Source organism: Camelus ferus, chromosome 3 (assembly GCF_009834535.1).
Source record: "Camelus ferus isolate YT-003-E chromosome 3, BCGSAC_Cfer_1.0, whole genome shotgun sequence".
In the NCBI taxonomy this organism is placed as follows: Eukaryota; Metazoa; Chordata; class Mammalia; order Artiodactyla; family Camelidae; genus Camelus; species Camelus ferus.
This window is the reverse complement of record NC_045698.1, coordinates 36933278-36959489: the sequence shown is the minus strand read 5'-3', so window position 1 is coordinate 36959489 and position 26212 is coordinate 36933278. Positions and strand designations below refer to the sequence as shown.

Below are 26212 nucleotides of genomic sequence, written 5' to 3'. Positions count from 1 at the left end.
TATATGATAAAATTTAAAAATATGCATATCCTTTGACTCAGCAGTTTCACTTCTGAATATTTACTTAACAAAGCCAAATGCACAGACGTATGAAAATGTATATACAATGGTAGTAACTGCAGCTTAATGTAACAACCAAAAAGCAAACAATATAAATGTCTAGAAACAGGAAACTGGTTAATGAGACGGCCGAATAATGCGATAGGATGCAGTTATTAAAAATGGCAGCTCTACGTTCATCATTAAGGTAACTAAGAAAATACTATTAAGAAAAAAGCAAACTGTACAGCAGTCTATGTAATACGGTCCTTTGTTAAATGATAAATACATAAATATTTAAAAAATTGTTGTTTCTTTCAAAAGGATTGTCTAATTATTTTATTAATGAAGTTTAATTCTACAAATTCTGAATCCCAGAAAAATCATAAGGACTTGTATAGGTGCCAGTGTACCACAATAACTGAAACATTTTCAAAATTCAAAATAAATTTAGATTAAAACACTAAAACTTTTTTCAAGAATACTAATATCTACGTTAATATGTCACATCTTTTTTACAATCCAAGGTTCAGCGAAAAACAATTACCCATGAAGAATTTAAGAATACCAACTGAAATCCAGAAAATCCAATTAATTATTTTGAAAGAGAAAAAAGAAGAAATGTGAAACATCTGTGTCAAAACACTCAACATCTTAGAGCATGTAAACATTAAAAATACTTTCACAAGTAGCCATTTTATTAAACTGAAAACCTTGCAGTAATTAAATAATTTGGTCAATGGTACAAAGCTGGAGATTACTGTCTGACTCCTCAGTCTAGCCAGGAAAAGGGTGGTACATGGTGGTGGTGGTAGTGGTGGTGATTAACTATTAAGCATTTTTTTTTAAGTGCAAGGTATAAAACAACACAGGCCAACAAATAAAGAAGAAAGATTTTCCCACACAGCCAATCCACAAGACGTTTCTAATGAGCAGCATGTGATTTTATATAATTCTAAAGAATGCTTCATTTATTCAGCATCATCAAAGCTACAGGACCACCTCTTCCAGATAATTTAGATGTTTACCCCTCTGAGGATTGAAATACTTTCTACAACTATTATGGATAGAATCTTCCTTAACACATTAGAAGCTTTCTAACTTAGTTCACTGAGTAGATGGAAACATGATAACCTTACAATAACAAGCCACAGTCGTCACCACATAAAGAACAAAACCAATCATATAAACTTGATCACTCTCATTTTACAGGTAAGGAAACTGATGCTCAAAAAGCAATGTTGGAAAGTGCTGTGATTTTATAAATTTATTATCTTAGAGGCTATCCAGGCATGTGGAACTGAACGTTCCAACACCAGGTGGCCCCCAATTGCAATGTTTCATGTCCTCTTCTATCTTCCTCTCTCCTCCCTTCTCTGTCAGGTCTCTACCTATATTCTGCCTTCAGGGAACTATTCTCTTGCTCACACTGCTAGCCCTTCTAATTGGCTGCTTTCAACTGCTGAGTATTAGGGGCACCGAATGGAAAAGACTGCAAAAATAATAATTTAAATAAATGTCAGCGAATCCTGAATGAGTACCCTTGGAACTCCTCTAAGTGTAAAACCAAAGAACTTCAAAGCGCAGATTTTGTTACAGGCCCTTTGACAGCTAAGAGCCTTTTTCTCTTACTTCTTAGTGCTAAACCATGTTCTAGATAAGGGAGGCTGCCAGGTATAGTTACCACCAGTAAACTTTAAAATGTTTTCTGTTACCAGGGTTCCTGGCTCCTGAAATCTCATATAGTACTTGCCTAGCAAATCTTTTCTTTAAATGTGAACTATTTATCCCAAGTTGAATTATTATCAATAACACAAATTAATATATTTTGGATACCCTAAAAATGGTATCCTAAGTTTGGATCACATTCTGAGAACTTGAAAAAAGGAATCATTAAATTAATGCATAATACCTTCATGTGTATATTTACTCATACAGAAGCGCACACGCACACTCAACTTCCTAGTAACAGCTGAAGAAATACACACACACAGCAGACACTTCTCCCTGTGGCAGATCATCACGCAATAGAGCTATTTCTTCTGTACCACATTAAGCTGTCCCTCCTTCACCTGAGGTACCTGGTGTGTCTAATAGTCCAGATACCTCCCAATGAATCTATCGCAAACCGACGATGTGGAAACGTCAACCATCTAGGCTTTTGCCATCTAACCCCATCGCAGCTAGGTCCTAGACTAACTACATCTGACCAGGCAAAAAACAGATGACCCACTAGGTTGAACTTGCCATGTCATTATTACCCTCACCTATTTATACAACAAACATTTCCAGAGTGTCTACTCTCTGTGCCAGGTACTTGCTAGGTGCTGGGTCCCTACCCAATCACAGGCTCTGCGCACTCAGGTCTTATAGTTTCCTGGGGAAGGCAGCTAGTCACCAAATAAGATAAATGTAAAATCTCAACACTGACAGTAGGAGCACGGTGCTACAAAGCCAGTCTGGGAAATCAGGGAAAGAAGGCTTCCCTGAGGAAGAAGCATCAGTGAGCAAAGATCTCAACACTGAGTGACTCAGGACTGGGGAAAGTGCTCCCGGCAGAGGGAGCATGCCGTGCCGCCAAGGCCCTAGGGCAGGAGGTGGTGTGCTGAGTCTGAGGAAATGAAAGAAGGCAATCCTGCAGAACATGGGCGAGTGTGATCTGAGATGGGCCTGGAGAGGCAGGCAGGGGCCAGGCCAGGGAGGGGCTCCACAGGACATGTTAAGGATTCTGTGGTCTTGATCCAAATGGAAAGCATTTGAAAATTTAAAAAATCAATTTACTTTTTTGAGGGAAAATTGTTATAATCAGATTTACATTTAAAAATGATCACTCTGGCCACATAATATGGAGAACAGATGGAACAAAGAAACTAGGAGACAGGGAGCAAGTTAGAAGGCTACTACATTAGTCCAAATGAGAGATCATGGAACCCTGGACTAGGGATGTGATAACAGGTCAAATCACCAGCCTCTGATGATGAACTGAGTAAGTCCTAGGTTCTGCTTCTGCCATTTCATGAGCAGGGAACTTGTTAGTAAGACAAGGTCTAGGGAAAATCCTGTTTGGTTTTAGATATCAAAGTATGGATGTGTCATGTAGACAGTTAGGTGTGGTGTTTAGGAAAGGTCATGGCTAGGAAAATAAACTCTGCAATAATTTGTGAATGGCCAACGATTGATCTAAAGGCATTAATGACGGGGGAGGGGGTGGTGGTGGAGGAGACAGAATGACAGAAGGCCTAGGCCTGAGGATATTCTAATAATTAACATTCAAGAGGATGATGAGGAGCCATCAAGGAAGGGTCACCAGGGTGAAGAAGAAAATCAGGACGGCTCACCTATCAGCCCAGATAACTAGACACTCAAATGCCAGAAACTCAATTTTCTCAGTATTTGACAGTGTACACATGGCTCCAATTACTTTGTAACTATACAGTTATTAAACTAATTATTGTAAAGTTTACATTATATAAAATTGATCAAAATTAACCACTACTTGCTAAATACCACTACTGCTACTAAACATCAAGCAATGCACAAAAACTCTTAGCAGTTCCTGCCTTCAAAACTTGCCTTAAGTTAGACTATGATTAAAATCCCATCACAGTAAGTGGTAAATTATGAGTTAGTGTATCTTCCAATACATTTATTTAACAATAACCATTTTGGGAAAATTAATTCATCCTAACACTCATGGGCACCCAATATTCATGGGTGCCTGACACTAGTCTAGGTGCTAGACAATGACATAAAGAATAAACAGTTCTTTGTTAGCAATTGATATTTAGTACTCAGAATGCTGTAAGACCAGTTTGAGGATTGGTTGATACTATATCAGTTAAATGATTGTTCAGGCAATAAAGAAACATAATGATGTCTGTCTGTCAAGAGTATAACCTCCACCCACCACCCAGTATCTGCCCTCTCCTCACTCCACATACACTTATCATCATGCTTACATGTGATAAACTTAGTTAACACACTAACTACAGCCCCGTGTAAGCTCCAGGCACTTCCTCCAGTCTTCAAGAGGTCCGAGGGTTTCATTAATAATTCCCAAGTGACAGACTGTACTTTCAGAAATACACGCTTGGTGGGTCTTAAGAACTTAACAGTTCTTGGCAGTCTACAACCACTCAATGTATTAAACCAAACTAACCAGACCAGTATTTCAAAGGCCTCAATCACTAACAGTACAGAACTTCTTTCCATACCAAACATACCTAAACCAACCAGGATATGCCATAGAGTAAATGAAGACCAGGATATCTTCTTGATTATCTTACACCCTAGAGCATATTTTACATCTCCCAATGTTGTTTTCTTAACTAGCTGAGTTGCTGTTACTAATAATAAAGACTAAATTTTAAAATCAGCCTTGGCAGACACTGAGTTTCTTGCTCCCATACCCCCATTTTAATGTTTTCTTTCAAAAAAGAAAAAAATCACACCTGAACCTGCAATTCTACATTATTTCTCTTAAAGAGTACAGGCAGAAATAGTTTGAAACTAATCTGTATCTAAATTCCTTTTTCCATTGCTGTGGAAATGGAAAAGCTACAGCATATATCTGTCCTAAGAAAAGGGAAAGAGACCAAAGGAAAGGAGCAAAAACTAGGAGACCAAATGTATAAGCAGAAAGCACAACAAAGCCACCACCCTTAACTGCTAACCTGGAAAGTCCATTAATCCCTCAGGAAGTTAAGGAGGCATGACTGTACTCACTGCAGGAATACAGTGTGGAATGTTGTGGGTGAGATTCAGAGCACTGATTTTTAATCTGGGTGCCCTTCCATATTCCCATCTCTCTTACAGCACTTAACATGGTATTGTGAAACATGTTCGTACTACAATCTGCCAACAGAAACAGAGGCTGTGCCCTGGTAATATTTTTCTCTATCACCCAGACCATCACCTTGCAGAGGTTCATAAATGTTGAATGACTGAAATCTGAGACAGTAACAAAGGGGCAGGGTCCAGCTATACTGGGATAGTTTCTCTCCATGTGTGATAATTAAGATGAATAAGTGATGCTGATTTCAGCTTCTCTATCTCCTTCCACTTATGATGTAAACAGCACAAATCAGGAAATCTAAGAAACACCCAGCACTAATCAATTGTTCTTCTTGCCTAACATAATGAGGTGATCTAAGTACAAGTCATTTATTCTCTTTGCTTAACATGATGAGGTGATCCAAGCAGTTTACCTGTATTACATGTACAAGGCCAGGTTACAGAAAGCTACGTACACATCAGATACACATACAGAGAGATACACACACACACACACACACACAGAAAGCTATATACCCATCAGGGGACAAACACTGGCAACAGCATTGGGTTTTGAGATCTCTCAATCTCTTATTGACTCCTGTAGAACAACTTCCTCCTTCAAAATCATCAATTAATCTGATTATTAATTTGAAAAAGAAAATGGAGGCAGCAGAGAATGGTGGAAAGAAAGGGAGACCGACTTGGGTTTGAATCCTAGCAAGTCTTCTGGTTGTGTGATCATGGGGCTTTAGCATCACACAAGAGTTTCCACCTCTTGAAAACAAATTACAATGCACTGGAAGGCTGCAGTGATGATGAAATGAAATAATACATATACAACTTGTCTGACACACAGAAAGCAAGAAAAGTGACGATATAAAAGGTATCTAAACATATCTATATGCTCAATGAACATGTTTTAGCCCTCTTAGATTCTTGCAATAAGAACACTCAACTCGTCTCACTGCTTTGCAATGAACCATTTACTTTAATTCTGTTCCTGATGATTTCTTTCACATTTAAAAATGTTCTTAGATTATTTCTTAAAGACATCTTGGGTTGATTCCTAATACTGCACATTTCCTCACACTAGTCTTCTACCCATTTACAGTTTTAAGTAGGTGTAATTTTGGACTTAGGATATGAAAAGAGGCCAGGACTGAGGAAAACAACCAAGTCTAAGGAATATACTTGGTATGTTTGATACAGCAAAGCATCTAAGGTTATGAGGGCAATACAGCACAGCTCTTAGGCAGCCTCTGGAGACTATTACTTTTCGATGCCAAGTTCTCCTGTTGCCTTCATAGAGAAATAATCCTCAAGCCAAGAAAATGGAATACGAAATGCAAAAGTTGTGCCTTCTAACTCAGAGCACACCTAAACGCCCTATATTTTTCCTTAGGGGAATCCACTCCCCACTAACAGCCTTGCCGCCCCATCATTTCTTCTGGAATGCTCACAGCAACTGTCAAGGCTGATCAGCAGACAACCTAGGCAAGCTGTAGCTGGTTCTTCTGCTCTTGTTGAAAGCAAAGAACACTCCTTTCATTCCACATTTTGAAATCTTTAAGTTGGTAAGTCCGGTGACCATTTCTAAAACATGCAACATATGCTTGAGGTGCTACAGAATATGTAAAAGAATACCAATGAACAGGGCTACTTCCTGTTTTTTGTATCTAACAAAATGGAGTTATTATAGTGTATTGGAAATAATATATTAAGGAATGTTGGTTAACCAGTCACTCTTGCCAAAATCAGATATGAAAAGAAAACAAATGTTGGCAACAATTCTAGCTCTGATATTTCTCTTTCAGAATTATATTTAATAAGGTTAATCTTTGAAGAATGCATTAATTTTCTTACCTGTTTTAAAATAGAACTTGGAGACAATTCATAACAACAAAACTTACACATTCATGTAAAACTAACTTATGTAACTACCTCTATTGTTTTATAAAATCCCCAACTTAATTTTTTTTAATCTTATTTTGGGATAATAATGTTCCTATACCTCCTCTAGTAAAAAGTCATTAAATTATATTTTCAATCTAGTAGCTTCTAAAAGGAAGTGAAAGCTGAGGGCTATATGAGGTTATAAAAGCAGCCTATGAAATAGCTTTAGTTTTAAACAAAAACTAACATTAACAAGTACAGCATATCTTGTTCTTTCATGGGGCCAGCAAATTGATAGTTAGGTTTTTTTAAGTTACAAAAATAGGATGGAGTAATTATATCTACCAAACTCACAATAGCCTGTTCAATGGAGAGTAACACTGTAATTTCTCTTCAAAGACAGTAAATAGGAAGAAAAAGCCCCTAATTCTGTAATATAAGGAAAAATTCCAAGCCCTTGGGCGCCACTTACAGGCAAAAGACTTTCACTGATTTCAGTTATTACCCTGAAAAAGATGGAAGGACTTAAAATCTTCTGTTTTTAATATGAGTATTATATATATAACTTATGCTACAAAAAATGTATTTTCAACAATTCCAATTTCTACATCCTAAGATCAAAAACTTAAGGAAATTATGAAATTTAAAAAATCATCCATTTCTCTTTCAAAAATACAACAGGTCTTTAAATATGGAACTCCAGACTCCTACCAGTGAAAATAAAAAAATATTTCAAAACCTCAATGTTAGATTTTCCTCCTGAAAAGTAGGAATGTAACTACTGTCAAAAAAGTAAAACGTAAAGTTCAATTGAGATTTTATTAAACTGCATATAATCAAAGTGTTTATACCAATAAATTCAAATGAATTTCAACCCCACTGACAAGAAAATTGAAAAAAAAATCACTATTTCAAAAGGATAGGGAGTCAACATTTTACTATACATTTTACTATATTTTATTATAGTAAAACAAAATATTATTTACAGTATTTTACATTCTATAAAAGGTTATGACATTTGGGGTGAAAAAACAGCATTCTGGCTAGTGAAATTCATTAAAAAATTATGCTGATTAACCCATTATTTCATACACTGTGCAATCATAATCCACCTCTTAAACAAAGAGGAGGGGAATCTAAATTATCAAATGCAAAACTTAAGCATGTATTACTCAGTCCCTGAATTCTATCTGCTCCCATCTTCGTCCTCTTATTTTGAGTGGAGACAACACTAAATGTCTATACATTAAATTTACAGGGATCCTTCTTTTACTGTAGTCTGCTCATTAAGATGACTAGAATGCTGACACTTGCTAAATTATTTGAGACGTATCCAAAAAAACTGGTTTCATGAGAATAGATGAAATTGATTTTTCAAATTTAGGGTTTAATATTTTTATCTAGAGCTCACTTGTAGCAACAACTGCATGCAAAATTTACTCTAGTCAAATTTGAATACAATGTGCACAGAAGCAGTAAAGTGTAGCGGAACTAACTCTTGTAAGACTAAGTTACATATACAAGTGCACACAGAAAACTATCACAGTCACAAATCTCCTTGCCTCTCAATATCGCCATGGCACAGTGCTGACCATATTTTTAGGATTTTTGTGGGAGGAGGGAAAGGGGCAACTTCCAAGTAATCAACGAACTATAGTTTTAAACAAATAAGTAATCAAGTTCCCCCAAAGGTGCCAAATCTCTTTAGATAATTAGCCAAAACCAATGATTCCTACTGTCAAATTCGTCTCACAAGGGAAACATACATAAAGCAGTCCTTAAAGTTCTCAGAATAAGTCAGGAAACTCTAGAGAGCAACGGGTGACTATCACAAAAACATTTCCAACTCAAAATACCCCTTAAGCCTGTGCTTTGCATACACTAGTCAGATTTTTTTCAAAACAAGGATTACGGATGTCACACTTTAAAGAATTTCCTTAAACATAAAAATTTCCAATTGCCACAAAAGGGTCAGGCCAGGAACTGTTGGTCTGAGCTACCTTACAAATACCGTAATGCATGATGCAGCACAGGACTGTCTGAGCCGGAGCCCACGGCACTGAGTCCCCTGGAATCCGGCAGTCGGCCGCCCGCCCGCGCAGCTGCACGGAGCAGGAAGCACCGCACCCGCGCCGCCGTCCCCAACCACGCCGGAGAGGCTGCGGGGAGCAGTCCCCACCGCTTTGAAACTGAATGGCTGACACATCCGGTCCTGGCTCTTACACCACTCCGCCAAATGCAAACTTCAAAGGCCAAATTCAAACTCCAAACAGAAGTCACTCAAGTCTCAGTGGTGCAGTCCGCACTCCCAAGAACACTTGAAGCCCCATTGGGGGACGCAATCAGAAAACCCCATGTCCTAAAAGACCTCAAGCCCAGCGGGTTTGCAGCCCGTCAGCCCGCAAAGCTTTTGACAGACGTTACGGAGACATCCACCAGGAGCTCCCTGCGGCCAAGCTCCGGGAGAGCCGCCTTCGTCCCGGCCGGACTCCCAGTACCTGCCGAGCGGCTCTGCCTGTCACGGCCGCGGGGACCGCGCCGCTTTCTCCGCTGCCCTCCGGGCCCCCGCTCGGCCTCGGGCTCGGCTCTCCACCTACCCCGCCCCTTTTTTGACCACCGCCCGCCTGCAGGCTCTGGCCTCACCTCCGGTGCCCCCCGGGACTCTCGTCTGCGGTCGCCGCTGCCGCACTGCTCCCCGCCCCCTATCCCGGCCCGGAGGCAGCACCAGGGTTCTGCGCCGGGGCTCCTCAGAGAGCCCCGATTCTGGGAGCCCCACAAAGCCAGCCCGGGCCCCCACACCTTATCTCAACTGGTCCCCGCAGCGCGGCTTGCACGCCTGTCACATGTCTGCAAACAATAACAAACTCTCCGGCACGTCCCCGCCCCAGGCCCCCGTCCCGTCCCCCAGGCCAGGTCCGGGGCGCCGCCCGACGCCCATAGGGTTGAAGGGGGTGCCCAAGGGCTCGGGTTCAGGCGAGCAGCGCGCAGCCTCGCTGCGCAGATCCCCGGGACTACGTGCGCGGTGCCCAGGGTTCATTCATTGCCCTCACCCGCCCGCCTCTGAAGTCTCCACCGCGCCCCCAGCCGCGCTGCTCACCCGGCGAGGGCCGCCGCAGGAGGCGGCTCGGCGGCGGGCGTCCGCTTCTCCCCGGGCTCGGCCCCCGCGGGGCTCGGGGCGCCGCTGTCCGCTGCGGCCGCCGGTTCGGCAGGGTGGGCGCCGCCGCGGTTCGCGGCTCCGTGGGACGGCGGCACCGCCGCTGGCTGGAAACCGCTCCCGCCCGCCACCGCGTCCGCGGGCTCCGGCGACGGGGAAGTGGAAGAGGACGGCGGCGAGGCAGCGAGGAAAAGCGGCGGCTCCGGCAGCAGGTCCAGCTCCACACTCCGCACTTTGCGCAGCTGCCGCCGCCGCCAGTCCGCCCGCTCGCGGCCCCCGCTGCCCGCCTCCCGCAGCAGTCCGGCTGCTGCCGCGGGCCCGCTGCTCGCCTTGAGGGCCCCTCCGCCACCGCCCTTTTCGGGGCTCGCCGCCCCGGCGCCCGGGAATCCCGACGACGAGGCGCGATTCCCCGCCGCCGCCGCCATTTTCTCTCGCGGGCTGCATTCGGCCCCTGCGAGGGAGGGAGGGGGCGGGGAGAGTGCAGGGGGCGGGCGGACGGGCGGGCGCTGCGCCTCCAGCGTAGGGCCGCCTGCGCCAACTGCGTGAGCGCGGCCCTTCGGGCGCCTGGCCTGGACTGACGGGCGGGCGCTAGGGGTTCCGCCGCGGGGTATCGCGAGCGGCAGGTGGAGGGGGCGGAGCCGCGCGTCCGCCGGCGAGGTGGGCTCGGATGTGGCCGACGCGGGGCGCCTCGGGCTTAGCGCACCGCACCCGCCGCGCCGCCAGGTAGTCCCGGGCTGCACCGGCGGGAGGAGGAGCCTTGGCGGCGGCCGCGCCGCTTCCTCTCCGCTGCAATTGTGGCCCGGCTCTGCCGGCGCTCACCCAACGGGAGTTGCAGTTCGAACTTAGGTGTGTGGTGGGTTGAAGGGACAGCAGGCGAGAGGGTTTGCAGTCTGTCTGTCATTTGCACAGCCCTTTGCAGTGGGCGTCGGGGAACCCGGGCGCGGACCAACCCCTCCAGTTCCCCCTCCTCGCGGGACGCGCAGGTGGCGCCCTGGGCTGTCGCCTGCTGCAAAGCGAAAGGAACCCAAGGTTCAGCAGGCGTGCTGCCGCGGACCAAAAAATAGTTTTTTTTAGAAAAGCCTTCCTCCTCTTTTGCCCCCGTACCCTCAACTCGTACTACAAATAAAACAAAAGTTTCCTGCAGTATCTTGTTCATAACCTGAAGTCACAGATTTGGGACCTCTCTCTCTCACACCCTACCCCGCCCCCGGCTTTAGAGAGAAGCGAGGGCTCGGGGAATCTCTGTAGATCTTTATTTTTGATTTCGCTGTCTTTGGGGAAAGCAGCGATATTCAGGACTACATAGCGCACGTTTGGGGAAGGAACCAGGAAGTGCTCGATATTGTCATCCTCTGCCAGGTTCTGGCCCTGCCCGAATCCTATGCCTCTAGCTGCACGTCCGTCTTCCCGGCAGGGCTGGGCCACCGTCTGGGTTCCCTCCGCCCCCACCCCTGCTGTGCCCGAGTGGCCTCTGTGTCGATGCGAACCCTTCCAGTCCCTGGGGGCGTGTGGCGATAAGGTGCTTTGGAATGGAAAAAGCACTATTTACATGTTAATAATTTATTTAGACCTTTCTTTAGGATTCAGTGTGGCGTTTATTTCTCCCGTTGCCTTCTTTTCCTCCACCCGGTTTGTCTGTGATGGGAAATCTCCCATAACCCGGGAACCGTAGTCCCTAGATTTATTTTGTGAAACATGAATTAAGGCCAGAGAGTAGGGGGCAGAGAGGGAAGGTTCCTCAGGAAGAGGAAGGAGAGCTCTGTCTTGTCAGTATTCATATATTTAGACAAGTCTAAACTGTCTACGAAATAATTCCTTTGACTTCTTGGAAGTAAAATGAAAGCCGCCTTCCCGGTACAGATGTTAACTGAGGAGGGTGGTGATATCCGAGGGACTTTTAAAACGGGTTCAGGTTTCGTATTAGCTTAGTGTTTTGAATACTGCTGCAACATCTACCATAAGATACTTTTAGTTACAATCAATGGTACAAATTTTGAAACTTTAGATAAATCTGTTAAAATGTTAAGTCTACATTTAGGCTACAATTATACAGTCTTTTAAGGGTAGCCAAGTGTATCATCCAAAGCAAACTAGTTATTTCCCAGGTCTTCCCGTATGGCCACACCCACCAAACCCTACATTGGAAAGGATAAATCTTCCTCTTTCCTAGTCAGATCAGAAAACCTTTGAATTGGCACACACATACTTAGGTACCTGTAAATGAGAAGAGTAAGTAGATGCCACCTTCAGCCTTTCAAAATTATTCCAATTTTGATGTTTGGCCAGAGTAGCAAAGTAGAATGGGATTCCAGCAAAACATTTACTTTTGCCTCTTCATTTGTACACAGCGATGAAAATGGGACCAAGTGAGGGGTGTACCAAATTCAAACACTATTAACTAGTTCTCTGACCTCCTCCATCCATCACACCACCATGGAGAAATCTAAGTGCTGGTCTTTCACCTAGTTTTTGGTGCTTTGAGTCATCTGTTCCTTAACCTTTTTTGTAAATATCCGGGTTGTCACTGTGCATCTATACACTGACAAACCGATTTTTTTTTTGAAAAGAGAAAAATAATCAAAGGACATGCTTGACTGAAGAGTGTTCTTCCTCTGCCATATGTCAGTACAAAGTCTTCATTGAAGATAATTTAACCCATGGGATTGCTACCATAGTTTTTGCATTTTAAGACTCTAGCTCTGGTTTCGGTGCTGTTGCATTCTGCTTTATAATATTGCATAAAGACATATGTCAAATTGCCTAAATTTGATTTCTTTAATGACAGAAAGGAGACTTGCTTATCTTCAAAGGTTGCTTGTACACTGAAAATTCTAGTTACTATTTCTAAGCTCTTTATTTCTATCCTCTCAGATACAAATGTTCCCGTGATTTCATTTATACCAGGACAACTTTGGTAACCTTTACACCAGTGCTTTACAGATCACTGCTTCTACGTAGTGCTTCTGGGAACTGCCTAAGCCACACTTCAGTTCCTACATCACACTCATTTGGAGGATCCAATTTAATATTCCTCATCGTGCATGAATATCACTGCTATTAGAATGAACGGATTTAAAATGCACTGGCAGCAATATTTCAGCCTGTGCATCTTTCATCATATATTTATTAAATGCCTACTAAGCACATACAAGGAGTTTTCTTCTCTCGACATACTGGGTTTTTTCTTCCATATTTACAAAATTAAATAAAATGTTCCCATTTGCAAATATTTTTATTAGTGGGTATTTATCAGGCTAACTCTGGTAGAATTTCAGATCCATCAATGTGTGTGTGTTTTCATGCCTCTGTTTGTGAGATCTATGTCTTAGGTAGACATAGAGAGTCAGAAGGTAACCTTGAGAATAGAGTAAAAGCTGGTGTTCTATCAGGCTTGTAAATATTTATTATGGAATACTTGCAGGAGAGTTGGGGCTAGAAGTAGGTTTCCCATCTTCTTTTCAGACATCATACTTCCCAGGTGTTTCCAGATGTTCTAAGTCAGGAAATTTTGTCATTCATGGGATAATTGGCCCTCTACAAGAACACTGTAGGTGACATTATAGTACAAAGTTTCTTAACCTACCTCCGTTTAGCTGACTCCTCCAATAACAGATACCTGTCATTCCCAGCGTGGTGTGCAGCATACAGAGGGATGCCACAGCATGATGATTGCCCATGACACCTGCACACTTCTGCTGCCATTGGGTGAGTTATGGACCCCAAGAGAATCCATTATATTTGGTCCAAACCTAATTACACCTATTGTAACTTTCCTTATGGAATTTAATTAAGTACTATTAAACTGATTATTAAATTAATAAAATATAAGTATGTATGTACAAAATGAAAGCTGTTCCAATGATAACTAAGTTAAATGCTTTGAAAGAATGAATGAAGGTGAGACACTGAAAAAAAGTCTCTACCAGATTAGTTGTATGATGATTGTGAAAGATGGGGCAAAAAGCATTCAAAAAAAATTCTGTAAGAACTTTGCATGTACTATCACTTCTCACTTAAATTGAAAGAAACTCAAAGTGAAAGTTGTAAACAATTACATATATGAGAACGATACATGGGGCTTTGAATAGTGGACCCATACTCAAAGGACCAAGACCCTAACAGCCAAATACTGGTCAAAAAACCCCAAACTATACAAAACAAAACCCTGCTATTTATGTTTTAAGCTAAAAGAAAATATTTTATGCCATATATATTTTATTTATTTATTTATTTTTATTTTTATTTTTATTTATGATTCCTTTTTATTAACCAGCCACCTAAACATTTTACATGTAGTTGTATGTACTTCAAATCAGAAACTCAATTTTGTAGTAAGTAATGAAAACCAGTTGAATTGGGGTTTTATATTTAAAAAATAAAACTGCAACTTATGACATTTGATCAATCTCAGCAAAATTCTGCTTGCCTTTGCAACTCTGCACTGATTCTTTGAATTATTTGAATGAGCCATGTTGGTTGCTGTTTTTTGATGTATGTTGTGATATTCTTTTTTCAATTGATTTTTGTGGCTTGATAATAACTATCATTTTTGCAAAAAATATTCAAAGATTTCATACATTTCCCCAAGGTACTCCTACAATATTCAGTTGCTTTCTTTGAATCTGTATCCTTGTTGGTTTTCTCTTCCTTTGTGGTCCACTGGTCCAGCTCTGCTAAATCCTACACTGACAAGACTTTATATGTGATGTAAGAAGTTTTGTACCACTTCCAGTTGCTTAGTCAATTTCTGCATCTTTTACAATATTTGCACCTTCACTTTGCAATGGATTCGTGTTGTTTTGGGGTCAAAGCTGCTAAAGAGGTATACAAAATTGGTATCCACTAGAGCAGTGCCATGCCATCTGATAAAATATAATGCAAACCAGAAATGCAAGTCACATACGCAATTTAAGATTTTCTAGTAGCCACATTAAAAAAAAAAAAAAACTAAAAAGCAACAAATGAAGTTAATTTCAATAATAAATTTTATGTTCCATACTATATGCAAAATGTTACTATTTCAATATGTAATCAATATTAAAATATTACTAATGAGATCTTTTACTATTTATTTTTGTACTAGATCTTTGAAATTCAAGTGCTCAAAAGGCACGTATAGATAGTGGTGAGTGTATCAGACATCACAGCCCCAGAGCCATTGTAGCTAAGATTTAGGAGTTTCATGGTCTGTTAAATGGTTAGTTAGGCCAGATTAGTGTATAACTAAATACCCACATTTAAAAAAAAAAAATCCACATTTATATGTTCAGGAGATAAAGAATCACAATAGATATAAATTAGTAACATATAACTAAGCAAATTAGTCTTTCTACTTCAAATAAATTTTAGGTACCCTTGTCAGTTATCTTTTAAACTACAATTCTGATTTTGTCCCCTCTCCTCAAACTCTTTAGTTGTTCCACCTTACATAGACAGTAGAATCCAAATTCCTTCTTTCATTCATTCAGCAAATATTAAGTATATTCATTCCCATGTACTGCATACCATGCAAAACCCAGGAATACCACAGGGATCAAAGTAGACATGCCATCTACCCTGATGGAGCTCCCAGTCTATCACAGCCCTCTACTTTCCACCACTGGGTGTTCAGTGCTCAGCAGAGTTCACCCTGTCCTGCAGCCTGGGCTCCAGCCACAAATATCCATTCCCCAGTTCAGGAACAGGTCACACTCTCTTTCTTCCATGCTTTCACCCATGAGCCCTCTTCTCCGGAATACACTTCCTTAAATCCACCCCACTCCCGGACTCTGGCCACCACCACCCCTGGGCCAGTCCCATTCCTAACATTTGGAGTCTCAGGGCGAGTACAGATGAAGGCCCCATACAACACTTAAAATTATTTAAATGTCCACATGTAAACCAACAGCAAGTAAAATATGTTTTAGGCTTCTACCCTGATAAATATACCTTTGTAAAGACAAAATTGAATGCTATATGTAAAATTATGATTTTTATATGACTGACAACAAAATATTAAAGACAATTGTATTTATATCTGTGTGCTCCATTGATGGGCTGACAGTATATAAGGAATAAAATAAAGACATATATTAAATTCCTATTTTTATTTACACAAAATTTCTAATTATATTGTTATAATTGGGATTTTCACACAATTTGCATTTGCTCACTTGAAACAATCTAATTACCCATTATTATTAAAAGACAAAATTCTATTTTAAGACATGAATTTGATGAATATCAAAATTTTAAATAAAATTATATAAATAAAGCTGAACTTTAAACTTTTTAAACATTTTATTAAATGTCTTTAAATATTTTATTAGAATAAAACTATTTGAAATTCCAGCATTCAATAGCCATATGGTTGCCAACGTAAGGAATAGCGACACCCTTCACACGCTTTGTCTATACCTCCATAAATACATATCTAAGTCATACTACTGCTGAATATTGCAATATTTTTCTCAGTGTTTATGTGCAGCTGTTGTGAGTACTGCCCTAATGGGTAGGTAGCTTGATACCCATGAAACAGGACGAAAAGAGAAGCAAGAATGTGGACACTCAGATAAATAGGATATGACATGTTGGTATTCAGGAATCCATCACATTCCTGTTAGCAGAGGGGCAGATTTGGCAAGTTAGCTTGTCTCTTCTCTTACTAAACACTTCTACTAGTGAGATTCTCCCTGACTGCAAGTTAACATTGATCTCCAATGTCGGCTGCAGCATAGCCACAGACCTTCTTGACATGTCAGGGCCATGGGACAAGTCATGTGAAGGTGTTGGTCTTGAGAGCAAATGTTTAGGGTTATGGGTCATGATGAGTCAGCACAGCACACCAGACCCGAGCGACCACGGTAGCTGTGCGTTCTTTAGTAAATTTGTTTTTCTAAGTGTGTCATGGATGGTGCGTTGTATCCTCCTACCCAGGTCTGAGGGAGGTACTGCTAGGCGCCTGCTATGGGTATGCCCCGTTCCACATGCTAGAAGTAGAGGGAGTGAGACAATGCCCTTTCCCTCAGAGGACTTCCAGAGTTTGCCTTGTGCAAGAGCTACTTTTGTCCATGTCCATGTTATCCACCACCTTATGAGACCCTGGAGAAAGAGACCATCACCTATTCATCATTCCTGCCTCCCTAGAGTCCCTAGCTCAGTGCCTTGCAAGTAGTAGATGCTCAATTAAGAGAAGTTGATGAAAGTTGCTACAAAACACTCACTGTTGGGGGAAGGAAGGTATAGCTCAGCAGTAGAGTGCATGCTTAGCATGCACAAGGTCCTGGGTTCAATTCCCAGCCCTTCCAAGAAGAAAAGCACCAACTGTCTAAGACTCCTCAGGATTTGATCCTTAATTCCAACCATTCCCTTCCTAACAGGGGAAGGGTTCTCCTTCTTTCAAATAGTACTATTTTATTTGCAAATATAATTGTGCACTTTCTTTAGAAGAAAGTGAGAATTTATTTCTACATGTATTCTAATTGTCTTTTATTGGGGATAATTGGGAAAGAGGGAGGGAAAGCGAGAAAAAGGGAGGGAAGGGAGAGGAGAAGGGAAGGGAGAGAAGAAGGAAAGAGAGAACGGGAGAGAACTGGGGAGAGGGAATCTAAAATGCAGAAGAGAATGGCAGAATTTGAAAATATATGTACATACATATGTATGTATATGTATAACTGAATCTCTTTGTTGTACACCTGAAACTAATGTTGTAAATCAACTGCACTTCAATACAAAATTAAAAAAAAATTTAATTAAAAATAATTTTAAAGAAGAAGAGAATGGCAGAAAAGGAGCTGTATTTGTAACACAGGAAACAAATCCGAGAATTTGTAGGAAGAGGATCCTGGAAAGTTTCTAGGGAGCGTAGGATGTTAGAAATTATTGATAATTATAAACAATTTATTTAGCACTTACTATATGCCAGTATGGTGATAAGTGCTTCATGTATATTAACTTATTTAATCTACACAACCCTATGAAGTAGGCACCAACATCATCTCTACTTTACAGATGAAGAAACTGAAGCACAGAAAGGTTAAGTAACTTAACCAAGGTTGCTCAGCCAGGAAGTAGTGAAGGTGATATTTGAAGTTAGATACTCTGGCTGCACAGCCCATTCTTCTAACCTTAAAGCTGCAGTAGATATCCATTATTACTAATATAACATATAAAATTTCTTTGTTGATTTTCAATCGTTAGATATTATTTTCTTAGTGAACATAAAAATATTCATAAGATCTTTCAGAGTTTTTGCTTCAGTGAAGTTTTTATTCCCTAATGCTTTAAGCATCTCAAGTGAAAACTTTACCATGGGTATCTTCACTAACATACTCTTTGAATGGGGAAAAGGATATTACACTCTGTGTTATTTTTTTAACCCAAGGTTCCAAGCTGTTTTAAATCTTATATTTAAAAAAGATCTTCGTATACCAAACATAAAAAATGACCTTTGAATTACTGTGGATCTTTAAATTCATTACACAAAGAAATGGAAATTGATAGCTAATCTAAATAGTCTCTGAAAAGGTGTGGTAGAGGTGGCTGCCTGCCAAATTCCCTCTCTCCATCCATTGCCATACAGCTGTAGTTGGGAAGCAGCTGCTTAGCCATTGTGGGGACTCCATTTCCCAGCCTGCCTTGCAGCTAGGTATGGCCATGTGACTGGTTCTCATCAACAGAACATGCACCGTGGTTTCAAATAAATGGCACTGATTGGAGACAGATGACTACAATGCCCTGTGGGATGGCAGAGCAACAGAACAAAAGGGTCCTTGAATGACTAGGTGGAGGACAACCCCTCTAGACAACTTCCTGAATTCCTTCCCAGGAAAAAAATTCTATTTTTTTGACTAAGGAATAAAATTCTAGTGTCTTGTACCATTACTTGTTTAATCTTTTTGTTATTGCTGTTTAATATACCCTAAATAATACAGTATAATTTTCTTTGTTCTCTAATGCATTGTAATCCTTATAGCTTTCTATAGGAGAAGCAGCATGACTTAGAGACAAGACAGTATGGTGTCTGTCGAGTCTATGTTTGAATCTCAGTTCTTCCATTATTAGCTACATGACCTTGGCAAGCTGTACACACTTTAGTCATTATTAATGAGGGGATATACTGTTAGAAGCTCACCCTTTTCCTCTCACCCTTACCACTACTTTGTGATGCACCAGCCAGATTTCCATGCTAGCAACTGCATCTCTCTGGCCTTCCACGTGGCCAGCTGGAAGTGGGCTCCCCTTCCCAGTCCTGAGCAGTCCTTAACCAGTGATGGAAGTTGCAGTGGTGTATTGCAGGTGGTTTGCACCAACTTATAAGAACCCAGAAAGCATCTCTTCCCAACTCCAAGTTCAGTGATGTCACACTGGCAGCTTAAAATTGACCAATGGGAGTGTTTATACCACTGGAATTAGCAAATACTGCAAATCCGAACTCTCCTACCCTCTCCCAGAGCTGTTGGTTAAACATTGACCAACTTTTTTACCCTTGATGTAGGATAACTCAGGAATGTGTTCTACAGTGATCTCTGGATTTTTTTTCCAGCAGGATTAAGCTCCAGCTACTCATAGTGGTAGCCAGTTTGGAAATACAATCTTTTTTAGCTGCCTTCCCAGTGTAACTTCTTCACTACTCTGCCATCACCTCCCAAACAACTATTTGCATTAGAATACTGTCCAAGTTCTGCTTTTATGGGAACTCAAACTAGGATAGGGGCTAGCAATAAATAAAGTTGAAATTATGTCAAGTACATAGCACTTAATAGGTGCATCACAAATATTCGCTCTTCCCTGCGCTGAAATAGTACATGTCTAAAGCAAACTCAGCAGTTATTACAGGCTAATTAATCATGATAGGAATTGAATGTATGCATTTAAAACTCAATTGTCTAAATGGCCAATAGGCACATGAAAAAATTCTCAATATTGCTAATTATCAGAGAAATGCAAATCAAAAACTACAATGAGTTATCACCTCACACCAGTCAGAATGGCCATTAAAAAGTCATTAAAAGTCCACAAACAATAAATGCTGGAGAGGGTGTTAGAAAAAGGAACCTTCCTACACTGCTGGTGGGAATGTAGTTTGGGAAAATAGTTTAGAGATTCCTCAAAAAACTAAAAATTGACTTACCATATGATCCAACAATCCCACTCCTGGGCATACATCCAGAGGGAACTCTACATGCACCCCAGTGTTCACAGCAGCACTGTATACAATAGCCAAAACATGGAAACAACCTAAGTATCCATCGACAGAGGACTGGGTAAAGAAGCTGTGGTATATTTACACAATGGAATACTACTCAGCCATAAAAAATAAAATAAAGCTCGATTGTCTAAATACATGAATCACTTCCAATGACTTTAAAACTTTCATTATTTTAAATAGAGTTTTATCATGATAAGTAAAAACTGCATATATTAAAACTCAAGATAAATCCCTAACATATACATAGAGACAAAATTAACTTAAATCTACTCTTGTAGATTTAAGTTAGATACAGATCTCCAGGTTTCCTTTACATTGCTGGTAGCTATAGACTTCTAATGAATTTAAGGTCTCTGACCTCTTATTTGTCTTGATGTTTCTTTAGCAGTTGTCAGGTTTTTAAAATTTTGTTTTTTATTTTAGATACTCATGCTGACCTCTTATTTTATGTCACCTTGGAATAGTGATAGATGCCAGGATCCCAGTATTCTAGAAATAAATCACACTGGAAAGCTCTTTTAAAGTTGCTTACAAAGATATAACCTTTCTGGATATTTTTCTTTTAAAAAGGTCCTTTTTGATGTCTTTATGGTGAAATTATGATGAACATTTCTTACCTTATTTTATTTCAAGGTAAATGGGGTCTTAAAAGACTAAGAACTGAGAATGTTTTAGAAAAGCCAAACTGATCAGTTTCTGAAGAAAGGGCATGATGATTTAGTAGAAAAAGCACCAGACCAAGAGCCAGGAGTCTCAGATTGTTACCACTTCTGTCTGTGTTACACTGGGTGAGTCATTCAGTCACTTCCCTTCCCTCGGTCTTAGTGCTTCCATTTTCAAAGTAAGGATCCTGAAGGACATTTAACATCTATTTCAGCTTTAATATTTTATAAAAGTCTAACACATACGAACAAAGGCCCCAGTTCAAATTCTGTGGTTATCATTTACTGGTCCTGTCTTAACATTTCATAGGCTGTAAGGCAATAGGAAAAGGCTTCTGGTCATGTTGGGTTTTTGCTATTGAATTTGTTATGTCAATTACTATGTGAAAATCAGAAAATAGTACCTTTATGGAGGAAGGGGGTGTGGAGAAGGAGGCAATAAAGTGTTTTTCCTTAAAGTTTTAATGTTAGAAGAAATGAATGATTCTTGATTGTGGTTCACCCGCTGATTTTTAAGTGTGTTTTAGGTTTAACTTATTGTTAATCATACATGCAAATTAAAACAGTGAGAGTTATTTATTTTCTATCAGACTGACAATATTTAAAAAGGTGGCTAGTGCCTGGTGTGGTTAAGGACAAGAAGAAACATTCACCATTGGCAGGATTTAATCTGTACCTGTTAGCTGAGGTCCCCCCCAGAAAGCAGAGCCAGAGACAGGGGGACAGGAGTTGGGGAGTGAAAAGAGAGAGAAAAGCCAGTCCAGGGGACCCCTTTCCATTAGTGACCACCCCTGTGGGCAATCAGGACTGGATCCCTCCAGGACTTTCTGAGGAGCTATGTAGATCTGCCTCCCAATTGCCCACCCAAAGAATGGAGAAGGCTGCAAAAGGAGGTGTTAGTCTTTCACATTCCGAGGTTTGCGCATGTGCCAAAGCTGATCAGGGCCCCACAGGCACACAGTCTGAGAAACCCTGGGGCAGAAGTGAGAGATAGCGAGGTGAGGCTGGAGTGAGGTGCCGTCAGGCCGCGGACAGCTGCGTGAAGCTGCAGCAATAATGGGGGTAAACAGTGGGTCAAGATGTGAGGTGGGCACAGGGCATTCAATACAATACCATAGTTAGAGGACAATGTAAAATGTTGTTCAAAAGTTTAAATAAACCTGTGCTCTGAAACAGCGTCTCTACTCTGCAGAGAACTATTTTTATTCTACAGAGAACCAAGAATGTCCTTTAGAGCAGTGTTTCTATTCATTCTATTCAAGAGTAACAATAAACCAAATGTCAATTTGTAGCAGTTAGATTAAAAAAATTATGCTAACCAAATTAATATTCAGTAATGAAGAAGAGTGAAAAAAAGAGTAAAATAGCTCGTTCTGCCTATATATTGTATTGACACAGAGAAATTTGTCTGAAATGTAGTTAAGTGGAAAAGAAGTAGCAGAACATTATATGATTCCAATTTTGAAAAATCTATGCATATATTATTTTATATATATTTGTATTATATAATGCTAATATGATATGATACAATTTTTAAAAAATATTTCAAATACATATACAATGGTTAATAGCACTCTTGGGAGTTGGATGGAGGAAACTTCACTTTTTATTTCTATAATCTTTGTACATTCTAAAACAGACTTGTATCTGTTTTTCAATAACAAATAAATAATAATAATCAATTTAAATAATACATACAAATGTAAAATGATAAATATTTGCAAAAAGTGTGCCTTATTATTAGTGATTTTGTTTTGGCAAAGTTTTAGTTAGACTGAGATAACTTATCTAATTTTTGAAAATAAGTATTTCTATAACAAATCCACTAATTTCCATATATTACTAAGTTTACATTTTGGGAAGTCAGGATGACATTAAATGCTACAATGCCAGGTTCTCTTTTGGAAATATAACACTTTATAACCGATTTTATTTGCTTATTTTCCCCCAACTTTGGTGGTGAACATTTGAGTTGGTTATGAAGACTTCTGCACTTCACTTTAAAATTACAACACAGAAGAGACTGATCCTTGCAATATATTCAATGTACACTGTGGACCCAGTGTGCTTTTTAGTACATTAAGTAATTAAATAAAGTGTTTTTGCCAAGTCAAAAAACAAAAACAAAAACTAAAAAAGAAATACAGCTCATGAGGAGGGGGAAACAGTCTTGATTTGGGGGCTTAGTTTAGTACCACCCTGTATTTCCTAAGAGGACATCTATCATTGACTTCCATCTCTAATTAAATTACAGAGAAAAATGATTTCTAAAATGAAAAAGTAAAAGTGTCAATGTAGTAGTGGCTCTAAAATGCAGGAAATCTCTGCAGAGGGCCCTCCCCTTCACACGTATTTACTGGCAGTTGCAGGATGCATCTGTTGCTTCAGATGATTTAATGGGCAGAGAATCTGCAGGGCCAAGCTGGAAGAGAGTGCGGTAAGATGCAGAAGCTTGAACAGAGGCATTTACCCTCCTCAGTTTTGTAGGTTACAGTCTGAGACAGGCAGAGGAAAACTCAGTATGGCTTTTCTTTAAGAAGTGCCCCAAATGGTGGGGAAGTCACGAGACTATCTTCTTTACTACTAAATAGATTTGTGTAAATGGGTGGGCATTGTTGTTATAGCTCATTAGTACATATGAAAACACTGGAATGCCAATTCTTTTTGAGGTAACAGTGGACGAGGCAGAAGACCATGGAAATAAATACCTCATCTTATTTTAATCACTTTTAATATCTCAGAGGGTCTCAAAATTTTGTTTTAAAGATTCATCTCCTTTAGAAATAGATACTGACAAAGTAGGGGAACTCATTCCAAGAAGACTTAGGTTTTTTATTTTTCAAATACTACAATGTTCAGGGATGACAATTATATGGGCATACCATTGGAAATCAAAAGCTTCTGAAATACAAGAACGTTTCTAAGCTGATTTTTAAATTGCCGTCTTTTCTGAAAAGCAATTCTTTATCTTCCTGAAACAGCTGACCATATGTTGATACTTCAATTCTGCACTGAGGGCTGAGGAGACCCAGGACATTTGCATTTTTCTATTTTCCAACTGCTCTGCAGGCCTGTTGGCTAGGCCCGGTGTTCCTCACTGCAGTTTCAGGCCCAGGCCCAGCTCTGCCTATTCATGTGACAGTTACTGATTATCATCTGGTCTGGCAGAAGAGAAGAGGCAGCTCCCAAACAGTCTGGCCTATCACATACTGGAGCTGTCAGTCTCCAGAGAGGCTGAGCATATGTTCAGAGTGGCCCCTCCTAAGTCAGCTGAGTTTTGGCCTCTTCACTTGTATCTTTCTTTTTCCTTAGAGGCTATTTTCTTTTTCTTCAAAGGGAAGTATCTCAGCATCTGTCATAACTTTTCATAATAATCTAATCAATAATAATAATGTCAGCTTAGGTAACTGATGAGAGGATGTCATAAAATTACAAGTTGGGTTCTCCTGTGAAAAGCTGCTGTTGTTTTTACCCGAGGAATTTGCTGTTGGATTCGTTGCCTCCCTCAAAAATGTATAGACAGGAGACTGGGGCTGTCCTGTGAGCTTACCAATAGCTCAGAGAAGGTCTTAATCCTTGTTTATTGACATTGGATTATTTAATATTCCTATTGTTTTTGCTTGCATCTGTACTTTGCCAAAAATGAGTTGATTATTTTTAAGGGAGGAGGAATACCACATAATCCAGAGAACAAAATAAATTAAAATTATTGGTAGGAAGACTAAAATTGGGAAAAACTCATTTACAAGAATCAGTAATTTTTTCTTTCTTCACTTGACTTTGATGAAAATGTGTTCACATGGTTTGCCATGTGTCTCTCTGACTGCCCTTTCTCAGTCTCTTGCTGATTTTCTCCTCAGTCCTTAGGTCTCTTTTCTTTTAAATCCACCCATTCCAGGGAAGATTTCATCTTGTCTCTTAACTTAAAAAAAAAAACAGTGATTTTGAATTTGATTCATTCGGTGTTTGCTAAGAGCCCCCTGTGTGTCAGGGGTTTTTGCATTCTGTCACCCCATTTAATTCTTCCACAGCGCTTTCTCCCAATGGACCTAGTTCTTCTTCCCATTTTACAGACTTGGAAATGGAACCTCGGGGAGATTTCAAAATCCTGCCCCAAATTACTTAGCTGTCAAATTGGCAGGAGAGGCTGCTAACCCTACATTTGGTATTCTTCACACTACATATCACGCCTTCCAGGAAGAATAAGAGTATTCTTTGTATAACAGATAGGCATTGCTTAATCAGTCAACAAATATTTATCAAGTGCCTATTAGTTACCAGGCACTTAAAGGTTTTTTGAGTAGCGATAGTGTAATCACTCACAGGTAATAGTGTAATCACTCAACCAGTGCTACTGTGGGCAGCAGTACAAATTTCCCAGTAATTCACTGGAGTTAGACGTTTAATTGGTGATAAAAGCAATATAATTTCTTTGAATGATGCTGAGTAACTCCGACTGGGACCACGCCCTCATTAGCTGTAACTCACTGAGGTAGCCGGCTCACACCAGAGAACGTGGGACTGGAGTTTCACAACAGATTCTTATGCATTTCACTAGAAATACCCAGCATGTACAGCAGACATTCAGGCTAGTCAAATGCTTCATAACAATCACAGTTTTGTATTTTCTCAGTTTTGTATTTGAGTTCTTCACATTCACCTTCTCGGTAAGTCTGTTTCAAAGTTCAGCTCTTTCTTCTTCTTCTAAAGATAACTCACATGGATAAGGAAGAAAAAAAAATCTAATAAAGGTGCCAAGAAAACACTTTGCTTTATAAAGTCCTCATAACTGAAGGAATGCTAATCAAACTTTCTCTCTAAATTAAGTTTTGGGTTGACTCCAATATGGAAAAGGCCAGCTGCAAAGGATATAATCCCAGAAATTTGCAAATCCCAGAAATTTTACTTATTCTTTGTCTTTGACGCTAATCTTTTCTATTGGCATTCAGTAGGGCTGATAGAAATCCGTTGGAGATGAACAAATGGAGATGGTTAAAACCGAACAGAATGAGCTCATAAAAAAAGCGTTGGTTGGTCATCAGTGAACAATAGCCCATAAAAAATATCATTGTTTTTCAACTCATAACTTCAGAAGAGTCTTTGGGTGAAATGTCACCTCGCCTTCCTGAAGTGCTTCCCTTTACCAAGTAATTAAAAATTTAATTGAATTCAAAAGGGCAGAATAGGCCCTCAGCATGTTACACCTTAAAGTATAATCAGTATCTAATTTGTCTAAATGCATGGCTAAATGAAGGGACATTATCCAACAACACATGGTGTATACTTGTTTTAATCATTTTCCCCTTTAATATTTATATGTCGCTGATTAGAAATAATATTATAAAATAGTGGTTTTAGCCAGATGACCTGAAAGCCCAATCAGAACAGCCCAAGTCTAGTTTTTCTCGAAATGATGATGAATGAACGTTACTGTACTTGACAACCCACTGCAAGAACCTATGTGCAAGTCTGTCTCTCCTCCGTGGCCCAAGGGGGAAA

General features: G+C 40.1%; 2 protein-coding genes across 4 annotated transcripts in view; one reads left to right on the top strand and one right to left on the bottom strand.

The window, feature by feature from the left end:
- The window catches only part of MAP3K1 (mitogen-activated protein kinase kinase kinase 1), a 66650-nt gene extending 56238 nt beyond the window's left edge, over positions 1–10412 (bottom strand). Inside the window, exon 1 of one of the 2 annotated variants that reach the window (XM_032472427.1) lies at positions 9806–10412. In XM_032472427.1, the coding sequence (XP_032328318.1) occupies positions 9806–10287 (482 nt within the window). In that variant the 5' untranslated portion in view covers positions 10288–10412. Of the gene's footprint in view, positions 1–9351; positions 9514–9805 lie in introns of those variants that run through there. The other variant, XM_032472430.1, reaches the window with a different exon arrangement.
- ANKRD55 (ankyrin repeat domain 55) overlaps positions 1–26212 on the top strand; it is a 661295-nt gene that overhangs the window by 88588 nt on the left and 546495 nt on the right. The window contains exons 1-2 of one of the 2 annotated variants that reach the window (XR_004316904.1): positions 10580–10708; positions 13492–13567. The gene's annotated coding sequence lies outside the window, so the exon portion shown is untranslated. Of the gene's footprint in view, positions 1–10579; positions 10709–13491; positions 13568–26212 lie in introns of those variants that run through there. The other variant, XM_032472436.1, reaches the window with a different exon arrangement.